The following is a 19027-nucleotide window of genomic DNA, read 5'->3' as shown; positions in this document are numbered from 1 at the left end:
CCGCAACACTGCTATAGCACCTGCTGAAATGCCATGCTCTATCCTGTAGCACATATGCTCAGCCCTGTCATACTTCCCAAGCCATCTGCACCACTGTTACGTATTATTATGTTATTCCATAACTGTGCTAGAACATAACTCTTACTATAAGAATTTCTAGAACTAAAAAGCATGTTTTCACTGGACAGTGCACTAAATTCAGCACATCATACACAGAGTCAGCATAATATACCACTAGAGTAAGTTTAATGAAAAAAAAACAAAATTACCATAAATTGGAATAAAATTTACAAATAAACAAAATAAATGCATTGTTAGGTAAACTTGTTGTTTTGGTTTAGGGTTTGGGGTTTTGTTTTGTTTGGGGTTTTTTCTTTAGGATCAGCAGTAACTCCCTCAGAGCACTAGAATGAGCAGTTAAGCTTGCTACTTCTCACAATACTGCATTTTAAGGCTGCAAATCCTGCCTGGGAGAGGAGAGGGTCCTCTGCTATAAATAGGAAGGCAGGAAATCCAGAAACAACTACGGCATCAACAGTTACATGGAAGCAGTAATATGCCATGTAATATAACTTCATATAAGCACAGCACTGTGAAGTCAGACCACCACTACAAATTAGCATGCAAATATAGATCTGACCTGCTGAGCCAAAGCAACACCTCATAACAGTAACATAGCAATGGCAATGCACTGCTTTTAGCACATATTATTGGTGCCCTCCCTCCTTTTTTTTTTTTAATTAAAAAAAAAAAAACCCTCAGGCTTCAAACAAGTTCTTGCTGGAAACACAAGCTGAACATAGTGTAAAAATAGTGCTGCAGTGATTCATCTGTGTTATTCCACAGAGCTCAGCTCAATTAAACAAGCGTCTGGTCATAACTGCAGTGAATGAATGCTTTGCTGCAGAGTAATCTGCCCTTCAAGTGGCCCTTCAGAGAGCAGTGATTAGCTGCTAAGTTCCTAAGTGGAGTAAGGCTGCTTTCAAATTGATTTGTGAAGACTTGCTAACTTGGCAGCAGTGCAACCCATTGAAGCCACAATTAGCAGCAGGTGCAGGAGGAAATGATACAGCTTAAGTGTATCAGTTCACAAGAAGTTTGGTGCTGGCAAGGCCAAGCTGGATACACGCAAGCATACAGAGAACAACCTGTCTCAGTGTATAAACACTGTCTCTCTCCGCATCACCACAAAACTGGGCATTCTGAATAACTTTCATGGCAGGTATGCTAGCAACCTTTCTGATTTCCAGCTAATGAAGGATAAGAAGGATAAGGGCTTCCGAGTTTCACAGTACTCCGCCAGAACTGAGACTTCGTGTTACTCTGAATGCATTGCTCACAAGTGCTCTGCTCACCTAAGCAATATTGCCATTAGCCCTTTAAAACTCTTTCAAAACACCAACCCTTTACAAGACAATAGCGAAACACCTGCTGTACGTCAAAGAACAGGGGAGTTTTTCTAAAACATATTAGCTCTTACAGTCACAATTGTACAGAGATGACTTTTTGAAGCATTCACTCAGCTGAGTGCCAATACCATTTCAATCTGAGACCTCTGCACAACCTATAGAAGCACAGAAGCAAGGGCTGTACAACACCACATCTCTGGTGGTATGACTGAAATATTAAGAAATATGATGACTCCTTATGAAAAACAGATTAATAAAGTATATAACCTGGCAAACCGAGGTCTCTCAGGAAGGAACAAAAGAAAAAGGAGGTGCAGTAATGGGAGAATGCTACTACTTCCATAATCATCTTGCAGGAAAAATGACACCTTGTTGCAGAGATGTAAGCCTGGCCAGATTTGGTGCCACTTGTGCAATTTTGTGTTAAGCCGGAATAGCTGAGTTACTGTAAAACTTCCCTTGAATAACCCTCCAAAGGCCTCACCAACAGCCTTGCTCCTCAATACTACCTTTTCTTTTAACCCCCACATTACTAGTGCCATACCCTCCTCGTAGCTCCAAGCAGCAGTACTGCTTCCAGGAAGCAGTAACTATCAAAATCAGCAGAACAGTGAATAGCCTTTTACCATGTTAGTAAAATTCAGTTTACTGAAGAGTCCAATGAATTCAAACAGAGTCTGAATTCTTACTGTTACCAGAAACAATTCTGGTATGTTATTTCAGAACTTCTCTGCACCCCCAACTATCCTGCCTAATTTATTCATGAATTAAATTTATAAATTTGTTTCCTTTGGTGAAACTGCCCTTTAAATAGCTTTCCTGCTGCTCATCCCCTTTTAATGTTTTTAGACAGCAAAAAGGTCTTAGCATTATCCTTTACTAAGGTAAAAAAAGTAAAGCTCTTTCATAGTTATCTCTGGTATAACTGAACCTCCTTTTGTCTCATCTTTCTAATTGCCATCTTTTGTACCTGCTGTAGCTTGAGTTAATCCTTCCTCATAAAGGTGATCTAGTGTTAAATTATTCTAGGTAAGGTCTGAACAGTGCCTTTGTGCTGCTACTTCCCTACTCCTGCTACGGATTCCTCCCATATAACACCCAGGGACCACAGATGCACTGTAGCCACGTTTCCGGTGAACAAAGTTGGGTCTTTCACCCCAAGCTCTGTTTAAGCTCAATAAAAATGTGATAAGCTTTTAACTAACATCAGAAATAACAGTTCAAATACTTCCTACTTATGTTTTACCTTGATTTTTAAAGGCCAAGGTTAAACTATGTTACTCCATTATCTCACTCACAATACCCTTTCCTTAGAACACCATGGAACAGGTGGAGGTTTCCTTAGATTCTGTTAGCAGATCTGAATTTCTTCAAAGGCATCTCCCCCTCCCTCCATTCCTTGAGTACAAATGTTTGTATCCTCTTTTTTTAATGAATAATTTATTTGCCCCGAGTTTCCTCCCTCATTCCTGAAAGGATCTTTGAATAGTGAGCTATTACAAACTTGGGTTTTTACCTACTGTTGAATTCATTCCTTTCCAATTCCCATACATAACAATGAAGTTATAATCAACTATACAAGAGAAATAAGACTGATAAAACTGAAAAAGCTAAATTCGCATCAGAGTATTGAGAGACAAGATAAGCTAGTACCAACAAAAATTAAAAAAGGTTTAACAATGTACTCATGATGTAAATAATGCACTAAGATACACACAGATGAAGAGATGACATCTTACATGAATTTCCCATTTGAGAAACCCTGATCATGTTTTCACTTTAACAACTTAAACTTTCAGAATTACTCTAGCTTTGCATTAGGTGACCTCCTGAGGGCCTTTCCAACCTCAATTACCAGATGCGCTTGTTTCTATTTTCCCTCATTTACATTTTGTTAAATTCCATTCTCTCTGCATTTTTATTTGCCATTCATTCCTTGATCAACTATTCAGGAACAAATCCTACCAAGTCACAAGATGGCCAACCTGAGAAAAGTTACAACTGATCCCACACCGAATCATGACAATGAAAGCCAGCTTTGCCAGACACATTACTTCAAGAAACAAAAGTTTCTGTGCACTTCACTCTGAACAAATCTTTTCCTCTAACTTATGTATTAGCCATGACCTTTCCCCACAGAAACTCCCCAAATGACAAATGCTTTGTGCAAATGAACAAGAAAGCTTTCTCACACTAGCAAACTAATTCAGTCCAAATCTGCAACAATGTCAGCTTTTTTCCTGCAGACTAATGACAAGTATTATATTACTATTTGTGCAAATTTTCTGTTATAACAACACTTTGTTATTTCAATGCTCTTTTCAGGATTTGTTGCGCAAACAGAACACAGTAAAATAACACTGTAAGATTACTGCCCATAACTGTAAGCCAAGAACAGCTTAAGTTTCAACACTGGATGACAGTCCTTATAACTTGTTACCTTCTCTAGAAATACACTATGACAACCCATGCTCCAAACAGAAAGGGTGAGAAGCAGCATGAGACATGCCAAAAGATAAAGTTCAATGTGGCATCTGGTCAAGTGCAAAGATGGTCTAATCCCAGTGTACCATCCTATCTGCTGGACAACACAGTCTTTCATTTTAAACTTGAACACCATGAACTGATACCCAGGCTTTAGATATCAGAACTGTTATCTGTTCTGCACTCCCAAAACCAGCTCAGCAAGCAAGCAAGAGTCTGGCACTCAACTCAGTTTCAAAAAAAGCAAATGAGTAGATACAAAAGCAGTATGTTTAAACTTCTGGTGAAACAATCATGTTAGAAATTCACTGTTAAAGAATTATGAATATTTGGGAAGACTTTGAGATAGTTTTTTACAGGCAAATAGGCTTACACATGTCATTGTCAGGAGTTACATATTTGTGTTTCAGCATAATCTCCCCCACTGGACAGTGCTTCAACAGACTTCCCACCTCACCAACCATAACAGAAAATGATGAAGTAGGATAACTGCAAACAAACCTTTGATTTGAACTTCATGATCTTATACTTGGGTGAAATGCAGTCATTAAATTCCTTGAAAACACTCATTATAGTTACTGGAGTCTGTGTCTCTTTGCCAGTAGATAGGTCCATTTCCTCAAAAACACAAGTCAGGTTTTATAAATTAACAAAAAATGCCAGCAGACATGACCAACAGGTTGAATGTTGCTTTGCCATTTTGAATCAGGTATCTCTTCTTTAAGGGGAAACTACAGTGCAATCAGCCAAGAAAACACAAATTTAAAAAATACTATTTGAAACAGAGTGTTTAAAAAGAACTAAGTTTTCTAATACTTCAAGACCACTTTATTTCCTAAGCAACAAGTCTAAAGGCAACAATTTCTCCACAGTTGTTAGAGTCAGGAAGGAAGCAACAACCCTCTACTCTGCATCTCACATGATATACTACATATATGTTGTATGCAACTTTACCACCTACATCAGAAAACACTGGCTACATCAGACAGCACTGGCTTCAACAGTTCCCATAAACACACTAGTAGAACTCATAACGTGCCATAAGCAGAATGAAAAGTACTTATGTTTGACATGCTTAAAAGATACACTTACTGTTTCACGTGGCAGTAGGTAAACAGTTCTCTCAATATTTTTCACTGTCACACAGCAGCTGACATAGGTGTTTGCAGATTCAATCCACACTTTCCCAAACAAAAATACCACACCTAGGAAAGAAGGGGACAGCAGAAAATTCAATATGCAGTTCTTAAATTCGTCATTCTTAATGTTACTTACTGCAGCTTATTATGTATTCTTGCCCAGAAGCACAACTTCTAGCTTAGGTCCTTGAGCAACAAACCTTTCTGATGTATCAGCACATTCTAAATTGTTTTAAACACCAGCTTTATAAATAGATACCTGGTTCGTCATGCTCCTACCTCCCTCCATCACTATAGTAACACCTTGATATGTGAAACTCAAAATGGCATCACACAGTCTCAGAATCATGTTCTGATATTCCATTTCTACCTATATTTGTTTGATAATCATGGCAAGAGGAAGGAGAGAGAAATCAGCGAAAGCTGAAGATAATCAGAATGCCTGTGCTGCCAATCACTCCTGAAATGTGTTATCTACAGTTTTTCATTCTTCAGCTAGACCAGTACAATTAACACATTTTTCCTACACTTCAGTAACATGAGCTCAAGATTCTACTACTAAGAAAACCTGCAGAAACACATTCTGAAGATAACGACTACAACCTGATCAACTGTAAAAAGTTTTTCATTGACTATTTTTAACAAATGAGGACACCAAAAGATTTATGACATTGCAACAAATCGTGGATGCTAAGACAGCAGATGTAACCAAGGTAGCCATTCAGAAAGCCTATATACAGCAGGACTAGCACACCTGACTTCAGTGTGGATCATGTCATTATTGTACATGCACATCTCTGAGCCACACAGAACTTAGCATTAGCACAAAATGCTGCAAAATGCTAATCAAGTGATGTTAAACTTTGAAATAACGCAGAACAAGGCCAGCTGACTTCCACATACAGTTTGTGGACAAATAAAATAAACTTCCAAGTACAACTCAAAAGCTGGCTTCGCCCAAGTTCCCTTCAAACTCCAAATAATTTGGAATTTGATTACAACAGAAAGACACTCTTCCTACAGTACAACTACTATTGATGAAATCAGAAATACCAAAACTGAGACTGTCTCAGAAACAATGTGGAGATAGAGGAGATTTTGGAACCTGCATTTCTCCTTGGTCTGACAATGCACAAACAAGTCCTTGGTTAAGAGTTATAATTTATCTTTGCCATACGATCTATCAGATATAAAGACACCTTTCTTACTCCGGTAGATCAAAGATAAACCAGCAAAGATGCACTAAGATGGGTGACAGTCAGAGTGACAGGCTAAGAAAAAATTATCTTTTGAGTGCTTGGAATAGATGTGAACAAGACTACTTTTGTCAAGGACAGAGAATGCTGCGGTTTTGAAGATGATGAGAGCTAGGATACAAGCTTCAGCTGCACAAAGTATTTTAGAGATTTTAATACAGAGACAATCTTTAAGATTTAGACAGTCTGAATAAAAGGATCTAGAAAGACTTCAAATTACAGATCCAAGTGACAGGGAAGATGAAGTTCTTCTCCCCAGCATTTTTTTTTCCAACTGATAAAACCCTCAGGTAGGTTTGTGTCATACAAAAAGATGAAACTATGGGAGAGATCACAAAACAGTAGCTGGTTGCTTGAACAGCTGGCAATATTAAGGGCATGGAGAAGTTAACCTGTCAGAGGCATACATATAAGCAGGTGAGGTAGAAGGAAGGATACATGACCCAAAGACAGGGTAAAAGGCTGCCAAGATTGCAAAGACAAATTTCAACCAACTCAAGTTTGGAAAAAATGAAAGGTCTTAATCCCAAAAATGGGAATTAGAGTAATTTAGGATGGAAGGAAGCTTTGGAGGTCACCTAGATGAACACATACTACCTCCGGACATACTAAAAGCAGGGATAACTTCAAAGAGTTTTCAGAAACATTTCGTATGTAAAACCAAGAAATGAGAGAACTTGTATCCCCTCTAAACCTGACTACGGAAAGAAGAAAAAAATGGGTGTAAATCTGTAAAACATAGTCTGTGAAAAGAAAGATCATGCTACCAATGAACCAAAAGACAACCCAAGTCAAGAGATGGGGAAAATGTCCTGCAGAGGGGAAAGGGCAGGTTTTATTCATTATTTCTTTAAAAGGTTAATAGGATTACAATTCCCAAGTTCTCTGCCTAAGATAGTAAGGGGAATTATGAAAATTATGAAAAGTAAGCCTCAAAAAAATCATTAAGTTTGAAAGAGTCTCATGATTATGCTATGGTATTTACTCTTCAGGCAGTGCATTTGACATCACAGCAAATGAGGCATAAACAAAGATCACGAACATGTTAAACAAAAAGCAGTACCAAAATTTTCCCTTCTACATTACTAATTGAAAACAGGTGCGGTGTTTATTATTCAGTCCTGAAAAAGTCATAATGAGAAAAGAACACTCCTTGCATGCAAGAAACAGAAATCCTTTCATAATTAAGTTCCATTCAGAAAGCACTGACTAAGAAGACAAAAAAAAAGGAAAAAGAACAATAGTGGAGTCTTTAAAAGTAGCAATTCTATATTAGAGCCATTGATTTCATCAAGATATCTATGATTATTACCACTCCCATCACCAAGCTGCTCAGCCCAGCACAGTCTCATATTTAAGTATGGCATCCCAGCTTACAACAAAAGGTGCAACAGAGAAACACATCTGACTCAATGCTTACAGCATCAATTCCAAAAAATCTTGAACATATGGAAGAACCTTCCAGTAAACCTACATGAAGCACAAATTAGAAATCTAAGATCCTAAAGCTGCTGAGGAAATGTGAAGACAGATGAGAAGTGCTTAGAGCAGATGCAAACACGACTTCTTTTGTCAGGGCTGAGATCAGAAAGCCACAGTTTTAAAGACTGAGAGCTAGGATTCATACTTCAACTGCACAAAGTATTTTAGGGATGTTGATCCAAAGACAGTCTGCAAGATTTAGACAGTTTAGGCAGACCTCGTATTTTTCAGGCTGTCTTCCTCCCTTGATAGATACACCTCTCCTTCATATAAAATTGTGCAACTGCTATTGTACAGACTTCCTAATAGTCCACCAGAATTTTAAGTTACATTTCCAGAAACAAGAAAAAAGAATGCTCAATTGTTGCACCTATGTATAAGAAATTAACATCAGTTTATTCCTAGAGTGTGCACAGTTTTAAGAAGACCAATGAGTCACCAACAGTGAGAAGCGCTAGTAGCTCCCTTTGTACATCCCTACTACTACACTTGACCAAGAGACAACATTCTCTTTTTTCCCCAGTCAGTGCCCTGCACTGAGGACAAAGCTGAGGAAAATTAGGAGATGAACGGACAAGTTACAAAGCACAGAGAGACAGGGTATCTAGACATAATTCAGTCAAGTCTGAAAATACCAGTTACATAGGAAGAATCAAAATGGCATTTCCTGCCTTCAAGTGAACAGTTACCTGGCTGACTGTACTGATCTTCATAAGCATCCAGCCAGTAAAATCTTAAGACTTGATCATCATTTTCCCCATTCACAAGCGGAAGGAGGTTGGGGTCCAGCTGAACTTCTGCTGCTACTAGATCAGCTTCATCCTCATCAACTCTGTCCCAACATGAAATATCTGGGAAAGAACTTCTGCAGGTTTTGCAGAAGAAGAAACAAACAAGAAATAAAAATATGCCTTTGCTGTAACTACAATTGTTTTGCTTTTTTTTTCATCCCTTTATTCTCACACCTTTTGTTGCTCTTTCCACTACCAAGCAACATTCCCAAAAGTTGGGTTTCCTCAGATTTCTTCTGAAAAGCAGGATGGAATGACAAAGAGAAAAACCCATATACAAGTATCATTCTCAGTACACAAAAACACAGGCTTTAAAATTCATTCACCTGGTATTTCAGCCTTTGTCATTCAAGCCTTTACAGAACAAATATATCCACCCATCAGTACAGTTGCTCAGTGCTAACAAAAGATTGTTTCAACAAAACTATCTTTTTAGTCATTAAATGTTTAAGTCTTTTTGACCATTCAATTTTTTACAGTTTAAAGTTATGGAAACATAATTCAAAATTCTCCCAAGTAATCAAAAATAACGGGAAAAAAAACAACTTTTTTCCTATTTCCAAAGACACAGCTGCTCATCATGTGAAGTTACTTTTAGTGACAATACTCCTAACAACTAAACTTATGAAATATCTTCATAGATGGTTAGAATAAGCATCATTAGCAATTCCTCGTTTTTGCTTATTGGCATCAAACTTCATTGTTCAACCCCTACACTGAGTCACCTCAGTGTACTGAAATGTGTTATGTCATGTGCTAAGCCCCCAAAATACCAACTATTTTTCAATTAAGTAGCTATCTACATGTTCAACATTACCATTTTAACATCCCTATTAAAAAAAAAAAAAACAACCACATAGCATTATCATTCTGCCTGTATCACAATTATCCCATTGGCAAAGACAAGCGTGAAGCTAAATCTAAGGTTTATGGGTATTGAAAGACTTCTTGGTGGAAAACCGAAAAAAAAAAGAGATTCTTACAAGACAGATGTCTCTTTCTTCTCCGATTCTAGCTGCTCTGTCTTCTTTTCAATTCCATTGTCTCTCTTCAAGCTTTCAGCTGTTTCAGGTATAGTTTCCACATGCTCTGCTTCCATAGGTTCATTGAAGTCCTCCTCATCAAAATCCATCATACCCTGATCATCATCTGAAGTGTTGCACATAGAATTAAAGGCTTGAATCATTAAAATGACACACTATATACTACAGCAGTATGTGTAAATAGCATACTATATGCATAAGCATATACAGTATTAATGTACAAACAAAATATAACATTTAAGTTATCTAAGCATCGAACTAGAATAAGCTAAGTGTTTTAACACTAAGCCACCTTATTTAAAGAGTTTCAAGAACTGCATTTAGATTTGGTTTTGATACCTTCAATAGCTGTCTCTCCTGTTGTTTTCGCTATTCCCCCATTTTCTGTAGCTTTTTGTTCATACTTGGCATCCTCGTTTTCAGAGACTATGACAGACTTTACTTTGTAATTGGGATGTATAGGATGAAATGAAGCTGGAGGAGGAGTTTCCTTTCTGAGATGAGCAGGAGCTTTCTTTGATACAGGGGGGATTACCTGAAAGACATTTCAGCCATGAGTTAAAAAAACAACTCCTAAGAGCATAAAAGGGGAAAAAAAATAGTAAATAGTAACCAGCAGTTACTACTTACAGAACTAGTAACCAGGCCTAAAGGAAGAGTTCCATATAATTTTCAGCACGATATCTAAAACTCCTTAAGAGTAAACTTCAATTCTACACCATCATTCCTGCCGTGATGTGCTTCTGCTATAATTTTAAAAAACATTTTACAACGGCCATGCATTACATTTGATTAAATTGGTGGTTACTTTCACTGTTTTCCCACATAACATTACTCCATTCCTAAATCAAATCCTCTGTGTGAACCAAGTATTATGACTATTTGTCAGGCAAGGACAGCACCTGCACCAACCAGGGAAGACCAACCAATATGGTAGTTTATACCTGTTCATATCAGTAATGAGTTCAAGAAGTCTACAGGACCCCATGGGTCTAGAGAGCAGGGTGCCTCTCCAAAACATTTCTTCATGCTACAGACAAAACAGGTAGAGCGAGGAAGACAAAGAAACTGTATTTCAGCATGCTCTGAAAGCCTGAGCTCTGAGGCAGCAAGCACCGAGTTTGTTTTTCAGACAGGATGCCACTACAGCAGCAGCTACAGAATTTCTTCTTAATGGAAGATGTGTATGAAGAGTATGGAACTCTGTCTGGGGACAGGTGAGCAGTCCACAGAGAGTTTGTGGGTCAGGGTTAAAGGGAATATAGCAACGGGAGACATTACTGTGGGGATCTGTTACAGACCGCCTGATCAAGGAGAACCTGCGGATGAAGCACTCCATAGACAGATAGGAAAAGCCTCATGCTCACAGGCCCTTGTTCTCATGGGTGACTTCAACCACCCTGACATCTGTTGGAAGGACGGTATGGCCCGGCACAAGCAATCCAGGAGGTTCCTCGATTGTGTGGAAGACAACTTCCTTCTGCAAGTAATAGAGGAGCTGACAAGGAGAGGTGACATGCTTGAGCTCGTGCTCGCCAACAGGGAAGGGCTCATTGGAAATGTGACACTCCAGGGCAGCCTTGGATGCAGCGATGACGAGATGCTCGAATTTGAGATCCTCAGGACAGTGAGAAGAGCGTGCAGCAAGCTCACTGCGCTGGACTTCAAAAGAGCAGACTTTGGCCTCTTCAGGAACCTGCTCAGTAAGGTTCCATGGGATACAGCCCTAGAGGGCAGAGGGGCCCAAGACTGTGGGTTGATATTCAAGGATCACCTGCTGCAAGCTCAGGAGTGTTGCATCCCAACCAGAAGGAAGTGCAGCAGGAGGGCCAGGAGACCTCCTTGGATGGATAAGGAGCTCCTGAGGAAAATTCAATTGAAAAAAGAGGCTTATAATAAGTGGAAGCAAGGACAGGTGCTGTCCTTGAGTACAGGGATGTTGTCCGGGAAGCTAGGGACCAGGTTAGGAAAGATAAGGCCCAGTTAGAATTAAACTTAGATAGAGGTATTAAAGATAACAGGAAGGGATTCTACAGGTACATAGCAAATAAAAAACAGACTAGGGAGAATGTAGGCCCCCTCAGGAAGCTCTCAGGAGAACTGGCTACCCTGGATTTGGAGAAGGCTGAGGTTCTGAATGACTTCTTTGCCTCGGTCTTCACTGGCAAAGCCTCTGACCACACCACCCAAGTCTTGGAAGGCAGATGCAGGGACTGTGAGAATGAAGACCTTGCACCCACTGTAGGAGAGGAACTGGTTCAAGACCACCTTAAAAACCTGAACGTGCACAAGTCCATGGGACCTGATGAGATCCATCCATGGCTCCCAAAGGAGCTGGCAAATGAAGTTGCGAAGCCGCTGGCCATCATATTTGAGAAATCATGGCAGTCAGGTGAAGTTCCTGATGACTGGAAAAAGGGAAATATAACCCCCATTTTCAAGAAGGGGAAAATGGATGACCCAGGGAATTACAGACCAGTCAGTCTCACCTCTGTGCCTGGCAAAATCTTGGGGCAGATTCTCCTGGAAGGCATGCTAAGGCACATGAAAACCAACAAGGTGCTTGGTGACAGCCAGCATGGCTTCACTAAGGGGAAATCCTGCCTGATCAATTTGATGGCCTTCTATGGTGGGGCTACAGAACTGATGGACAGGGGTAGAGAAGTTGATGTCATCTACCAGGACTTGTGCAAAGCGACATCCTTGTCTCTAAATTGGAGAGATATCAATTTGATGGGTGGACCACTCGGTGGATAAAGAACTGGCTGGATGGCCGCACACAAAGAGTTGTGGTCAATGGCTCAATGTCCAGCTGGAGACCAGTAATGAGCGGTGTCCCTCAGGGATCGGTGTTGGGACCGGTCTTGTTCAACATCTTTGTCGGTGACATGGACAGTGGGATTGAGTGCACCCTCAGCAAGTTTGCCGATGACACCAAGCTGTGTGGTTCGGTTGATACACTGGAGGGAAGGAATGCCATCCAGAGGGACCTTGACACACTTGTGAGGTGGGCTGATGCCAACCTCATGATGTTTAACCATGCCAAGTGCAAGGTCCTACACCTGGGTCGGAGCAATCCCAGGCACAGCTACAGGTTGGGCAGAGAAGAGATTCAGAGCAGCCCTGCGGAGAAGGACTTGGGGGTGCTGGTTGATGAGAAAATGAACATGAGCCGGCTTCAGTGTGCGCTCGCAGCCCAGAAAGCCAACTGTGTCCTGGGCTGCATCAAGAGGAGCATGACCAGCAGGTCGAAGGAGGCGATCCTGCCCCTTTACTCTGCTCTTGTGAGACCTCACTTGGAGTATTGTGTGCAGTTCTGGTGTCCTCAACATAAAAAGGACATGGAACTGCTGGAACAAGTCCAGAGAAGGGCCATGAGGATGATCAAGGGACTGGAGCACCTCCTGTATGAAGACAGGCTGAGGAAGTTGGGGCTGTTCAGCCTGGAGAAGAGAAGGCTGCGTGGAGACCTCATAGCAGCCTTCCAGTATCTGAAGGGGGCCTATAGGGATGCTGGAGAGGTACTCTTCATTAGAGACTGTAGTGATAGGACAAGGGGTAACGGGTTATAACTTAAACAGGGGAAGTTTAGGTTGGATATAAGAAGGAAATTCTTTCCTGTTAGGGTGGTGAGGCACTGGAATGGGTTGCTCAGGGAGGTTGTGAATGCTCCATCCCTGGCAGTGCTCAAGACCAGGTTGGACGAGGCCTTGGGTGATATGATTTAGCATAAGGTGTCCCTGCCACGGCAGGGGGGTTGGAACTACATGATCTTAAGGTCCTTTCCAACCCTAATGATTCCATGTTTCTATGATTCTAAGAGGCCACCACCATCATCAACAACAGGTCTCTGCATCTACTGACCCTTAACCTGTGGAAAGGGTCAAAACCTTTATCTTCAGGGAAAGCTGTTATTGACACACACAGAATTTAGCCTTGCACAATCATTTCTATGGTTTTAATCTCAGTTCAGCTACTTCTACTATGGCCAATACCAGCAAACACAACTTAATCTACTTTCACCAACAATTTCTTGCTATCTCAGCCAAATGAATTTATTCATACTTCTGCTCATCTCCTGAAGTAGAATGCTTCACTACCATCTCACTTTTTATGCCCATTTATCATATTTTAATGTTTAAGCTTTCATTCTTCATCCTCTTCATCTTGAAACAGATTTCAAATTCCTCCCATGTCTGGAAATCAATTTCCTTCTCAATGTTTCCTACAAAAGTGACCACTGTTTTGCAGCCTAAGGACAAAGATCCCCTCTTACTATATGTCCCTTTTTGTCTATCTCAGATGTGTCTAGGCTCCAATACAGGTGCTGAATTGAGTGCCACTGGTGACTACCTTAAATGTAAGAGCTGATGTCACCATTACATAAGGTTTCACAAATTAAATTTGTGATCTACTCCATTTGCCCTCTACAGACTCTTACCAAATATCTCACTGTATTTCCTGCTATAAAGTCCTTTTCATTTACCAGAACTCTTATCAAAATGCTGTTCTGTCCTTAACAAAATAGTAGCCTGTCCTTCCTTTTACTCCAAAGTCTTCCACTAGGGTAAACTTCTATCCACAGCTTAATTTTTTCATTAGCTTTCCATTTCTGCAGAAAGTGAGTTTCTTCACCTTTTTCATACCCAAAAATACTGTTTCTTCTCCTTATTTCACTTCCCACACCCTTTCCTTGCCACAAGGGTCTTTTCTACTTTTAAGAGAAAAAGCAGAAGCTCACCTTCATGTGATGCACCTAACATTACAAAAACAGTTTCGCCTGTCAAATATAATACCTGCACACTACTACTATACTAAAGATAAAAAGAATATCATTCTTTTTGTATGTATTAACATGGAAGGGGAAAAGGGAAAATATATGAAGTTACAGAGTAACATTGCTAAGGAAGCTAATGAGAAAGGTGATTTCTAGAAACAGAAATAAAGCAATATTCAGATCAACCAAAATACACATTAATACTTATTGATGAGAACTTTTTTGATCTTTCCCTTTACCTGAGGTGTTTGGGACTGCACAGAGAAAGGATTCAGTGGTACTCCAGCAAGCCTTTTCCTTTTCAGCATTATAATTGGTGGTGGACTTAGCTGAACAGTCTGAACATTGAAAGAAAAGAGAAAGTGAAGAGGTGTTGTTTAGTGTTTTCTTTTGTCTTAGCTAGTAATATTTCCCATCAAAGAAAAGGCCAGTATTTCTCATTTGCCAAGAAAACACACCTCCTGATATACAACTCAGCCACATAAAAAAAAGTTATCTGACCAATCAACCCATGAAGACAGACACTAGATATTTTTGGTAAACAGTTTGAGACAAAAAACTGTCAACAAGTGAAACAGTTTTCAAACATGGGCATTTCAATAGCTAACCATGCCTTTGATGCGTAATAATAGCAGAATAACTGGTGGGGTGTTCTTCATGTCTGCTGAAATAACAGTACTGCGCACACATGCCTTAAGAAAGGCAGAAGTGCTCTTTCAGCACTGTCACACTAGAGGAAAACCCATTTTAATTTATTCACTTGTACAGGTATTTTATACTTATCAATAGCTAATAATGAAAGAAATTTTAGAAAACAAACAACTAAGCCAAAAAAAAAAAAGAGCTACTATTTAAGTAAATAGAAGCCATAGGGCAATTATTAGCATCCTTTTCCCTAATCGATGCTCCATAAAATCTGACAGCATTAAAAAGCATTTGCTTACTGATTTGAGGGGGTTTGATACCATGAGATATTATAACTCTCAATCAGATATCATAGGGAGGAATGAAATAGCAAGTGCACAAAACCAAGAGAACAACTTTATACTGGAACATCTATACCTCTCTTACTGCCCTGTAAAAACACATTATTCTTATTATGATACAACATATTTCATTTCAGTACTGCATCACTACAGCAGTTTCACGGTTTACATCTGAGCAATCCATTTTAAGAAATATTGATATGGGGCATTAATCCATTAAAAAGTCATTCATGATGAGGAATAGCCCTATTTCAGACAGTTCAACCTGGCTAGAGTGACCATAACTCTAACTCTGTTAGAGGTAGTTCAACCCGGCTACAGCGGCACTCCTAACTCTGAGGAAGTGTTACTCTGGTTCTGTCTAGCAAACTGCAGAAAGCAGGAGGCAGACAGAAGTTCAGGCTACATCATCTGCTGAAACAGTCCTCCCTCAGCTCTTCTTGTGAACCCCAACACACCAGATGGAAATATCTTGCAGTATACTGGCTGGAGCATCATGATATACCTAGATGGCATACATGATTCAGAGGCAGGTAAGTCCTGTTTCACTCCATGCTGACTAAAACCTAGAAGGCTGCATTAGCACAGGTTCTACATAATATTAATATAAACAATCTCTAATCAGGACATAGAAGTTTGAGTTTACCAAACCAATACAATCACGCAACCTCTGCATGGCAGAGATGACAGTTAGACTGCATACACATGGAATATACCAAACAGATGTGTTATGAAAGAAATCAATCTCAGGTTTTACAAAGTCATTACTCTCCTGATCTCATGGCAAGAAAAATTAATGGATTAAGGTGTTTCAAGCAAATTTTATTAATATACTTACTTCAGCATTAAGATCTTGAAGAATATCCCCTAGTAAATCATCCTTTGACAGGTCCACAGTTTTCTGTAAAGTAACAGGCTAGTCAGTTCTTAGTTATATGTGAAAACCCAATGAGGAGACCAGCAGCAAATAACTAAAGGGTTTCTACAAAACACATACAATATTTTCAGGAATGCTCAATACACAAGAGATTTTAATAGGAGTTTACATCTTCCTAGACACAAGAAACTGGAATGAGCCCTTGCTTTATTCCACTCCCACTGAAACACTGTGAACAAGTCAGAAATATTTAAATTCAAAATGTAAAAACTTACATCTGTGTTTTTCTTCCCAGCACTGGCTATAAACATAGATTTAATTGTGTTTGGCTTTGACACCACAGATTTTTTCACATTCTTTTTATCAACTGTAGATGTTTTGCCACCTTTTCCTACAGAAAAATATAAAATTGTGAGTCCTACATCAGAAAAGGTCAATGTTTAATGGTCTAGTTATTATCATGAATAAGTCTACTTTTTCCACCTTTACAATGCTGGCTGAAATGAAGCCTTATCATGCCATTTGCTGTCAGCTTTGCAATGTCTGTCATGCACACACAGAAAAAGCAAAACCCTATCAGCACCTAATTTACTATTAAAACCTATCTTTCCTAATTACATCAGAGATGCTCTTTGCATATTCATATTCAAGAAAATCGACCAAGATACTTTACCTGGAAGGATCTCCATTAAAAAGCAAAACAAAAACCAATCAAACAAAATGTGTCCAGAAGTTTGGCACTAAACTTGGATTCAGAAAAGATCATCTTGGATTTAGACTTGAATTTAGATAACAGATTCAGAGCAGCCCTGCAAAGAAGGACTTGGGGGTGTTGGTCTATAAGAAACTGAACATGAGCCGGCTTCAGTGTGTGTCTGCAGCCCAGAAAGCGATCCGTATCCTGGGCTGCATCAAAAGGAGCGTGACCAGCAGGTCGAAGGAAATGATCCTGCCCCTCTACTCTGCCCTCGTGAGACCTCGCTTGGAGTACTGTGTGCAGTTCTGGTGTCCTCAACATAAAAAGGACATGGAACTGTTGGAACAAGTCCACAGGAGGGCCACAAGGACGATCAGGGGACTGGAACACCTCCCGTATGAAGACAGGCTGAGAAAGTTGGGACTGTTCAGCCTGAAGAAGAGAAGACTGCATGGAGAACTCATAGCAGCCTTCCAGTATCTGAAGGGGGGCTACAGAGATGCTGGGGATGGACTCTTCATCAGGGACTGCAGAGACAGAACAAGGGGTAATGGGTTAAAAATTAAACAGGGGAAGCTTAGATTGGATATAAGGAAGTTCTTTACTGTTAGGGTGGTGAGGCACTGGAATGGGCTGCCCATGGAAGTTGTGAATGCTCCATCCCTGGCGGTGTCCGAGGCCAGGTTGGACAGAGCCTTGGGTGACACGGTTTAGTGTGAGGTGTCCCTGCCCATGGAAGGGGGGTTGAAACTAAGGTCCAGCCAAAGGATCCAAGGTTGGAACTAAGGTCCAAAGGATCTTAAGGTCCTTTCCAACCCTAACTATTCTATGGTTCTATGATTCTCTACAGAGTGAATTTCTCCAGGTGGTTTGCCACCACTTTCATAAAATTTGGCAAAATCATTTGATCCCAGATCCTTAGAAGCAAGCATTTCAGCAGCCAGAGGGACGACACATTCTTTAGATGCTGGCTTTGGAAACCAAGATGATTTCTAGATGCATTTGTCCTAGAAGTGAATATATATCCCTCAAAGTCTGTAAATAAAAATGCCCTGATAATGCTGAAGTAGTCACAGCTATTTAACCCCAATTTGTGGATCTCTACCATCAGCATCACGGGCGCTAAAGAGAATCCACAGAGCTTGAAGTAACATGCCATTTGGCCATATCCACCACATACTGATGCCAAGAAGTTGCCCATTTTAGGTACATTTTTAAAGCCACTGAAGACAGTCTACAGTGATCATGTTCAACCTACCTTTCCTACTGGAACCAAGAGCATCATCATTCAGATCTTCATCAAAGATTTCCCTTCCATCTTCAACATAACCTATCCCATCTGTAGAAAAACAAATGGTTATAAATTTACATTTTAAATTCTGTCTTCTGGTATTTCTAAATGTATCTATAATCAGAAGCTTTATATATTTAAGCACTTTTTCCCCTTCAGTATAGAGCAAACAGCACTTTCAGCTGTATCTTGCATCAGACTAAATATACTAATACGCGTTTAATTAGAAATTATCAATTACAGTACTTCTTTTTGAAGTTATATCACTGATAACTGGAAATAAAATTTCACAACAATCAGTTCTTAACAGAAAAATATTTTCAATACCATCCTAACACACTACTATAACACAAAAGATTCATTTCCACATAAAAACTTGTCTCCTAAAACAATTTTTAAGAACGACCTAGCTATAACTTACCTCAAATCATGAACATTACGAAGCCTAATTAAGTTATAACACTATAATCAAAATAACTCTCCAAATCAATCTTAACTTACCATCATCAACAATCCAGTCATCATCCTGACGTTCTCGGACCATCTTGGAATATTCATCCTCATCTATTTCATCATAAATGCCTGTAAACTCCTCAACCTACAGTGAAGGTATACTGAGATTAACAGTTCCCATACGATTATTTATTAATACAGGTCATCAATAAGAACATAAGAGTTCACAAGAAATGCACCATTCCCTACACTGTTACATGGTTGACAATCGTGATTCAGCTTAAGTTTCTTGTTAGGCAGTGAGACATTATCACTTGTTAAAAACATCACAGTATATGCAAA

At 39.7% G+C, this 19027-nt stretch overlaps 1 protein-coding gene across 2 annotated transcripts in view; it reads right to left on the bottom strand.

The window, feature by feature from the left end:
- The window catches only part of POLA1 (DNA polymerase alpha 1, catalytic subunit), a 202391-nt gene that overhangs the window by 180740 nt on the left and 2624 nt on the right, over nucleotides 1–19027 (bottom strand). Inside the window, exons 3-12 of one of the 2 annotated variants that reach the window (XM_057419462.1) lie at nucleotides 18734–18830; nucleotides 18200–18280; nucleotides 16520–16635; nucleotides 16206–16268; nucleotides 14621–14719; nucleotides 9944–10139; nucleotides 9545–9710; nucleotides 8460–8635; nucleotides 4986–5098; nucleotides 4395–4511 (exon numbers count right to left, since the gene is read on the bottom strand). In XM_057419462.1, the coding sequence (XP_057275445.1) occupies nucleotides 4395–4511; nucleotides 4986–5098; nucleotides 8460–8635; nucleotides 9545–9710; nucleotides 9944–10139; nucleotides 14621–14719; nucleotides 16206–16268; nucleotides 16520–16635; nucleotides 18200–18280; nucleotides 18734–18830 (1224 nt within the window). The remainder of the gene's footprint in view (nucleotides 1–4394; nucleotides 4512–4985; nucleotides 5099–8459; nucleotides 8636–9544; nucleotides 9711–9943; nucleotides 10140–14620; nucleotides 14720–16205; nucleotides 16269–16519; nucleotides 16636–18199; nucleotides 18281–18733; nucleotides 18831–19027) is intronic. The other variant, XM_057419461.1, reaches the window with a different exon arrangement.

The sequence above is a fragment of the Pezoporus wallicus genome, unplaced genomic scaffold (genome assembly GCF_028554395.1).
Source record: "Pezoporus wallicus isolate ANWC-B61680 ecotype Strahan unplaced genomic scaffold, APGP_CSIRO_Pwel_v1 contig_5767, whole genome shotgun sequence".
Lineage (NCBI taxonomy): Eukaryota > Metazoa > Chordata > Aves > Psittaciformes > Psittacidae > Pezoporus > Pezoporus wallicus.
This window is presented reverse-complemented; position numbering and strand designations above follow the sequence as displayed.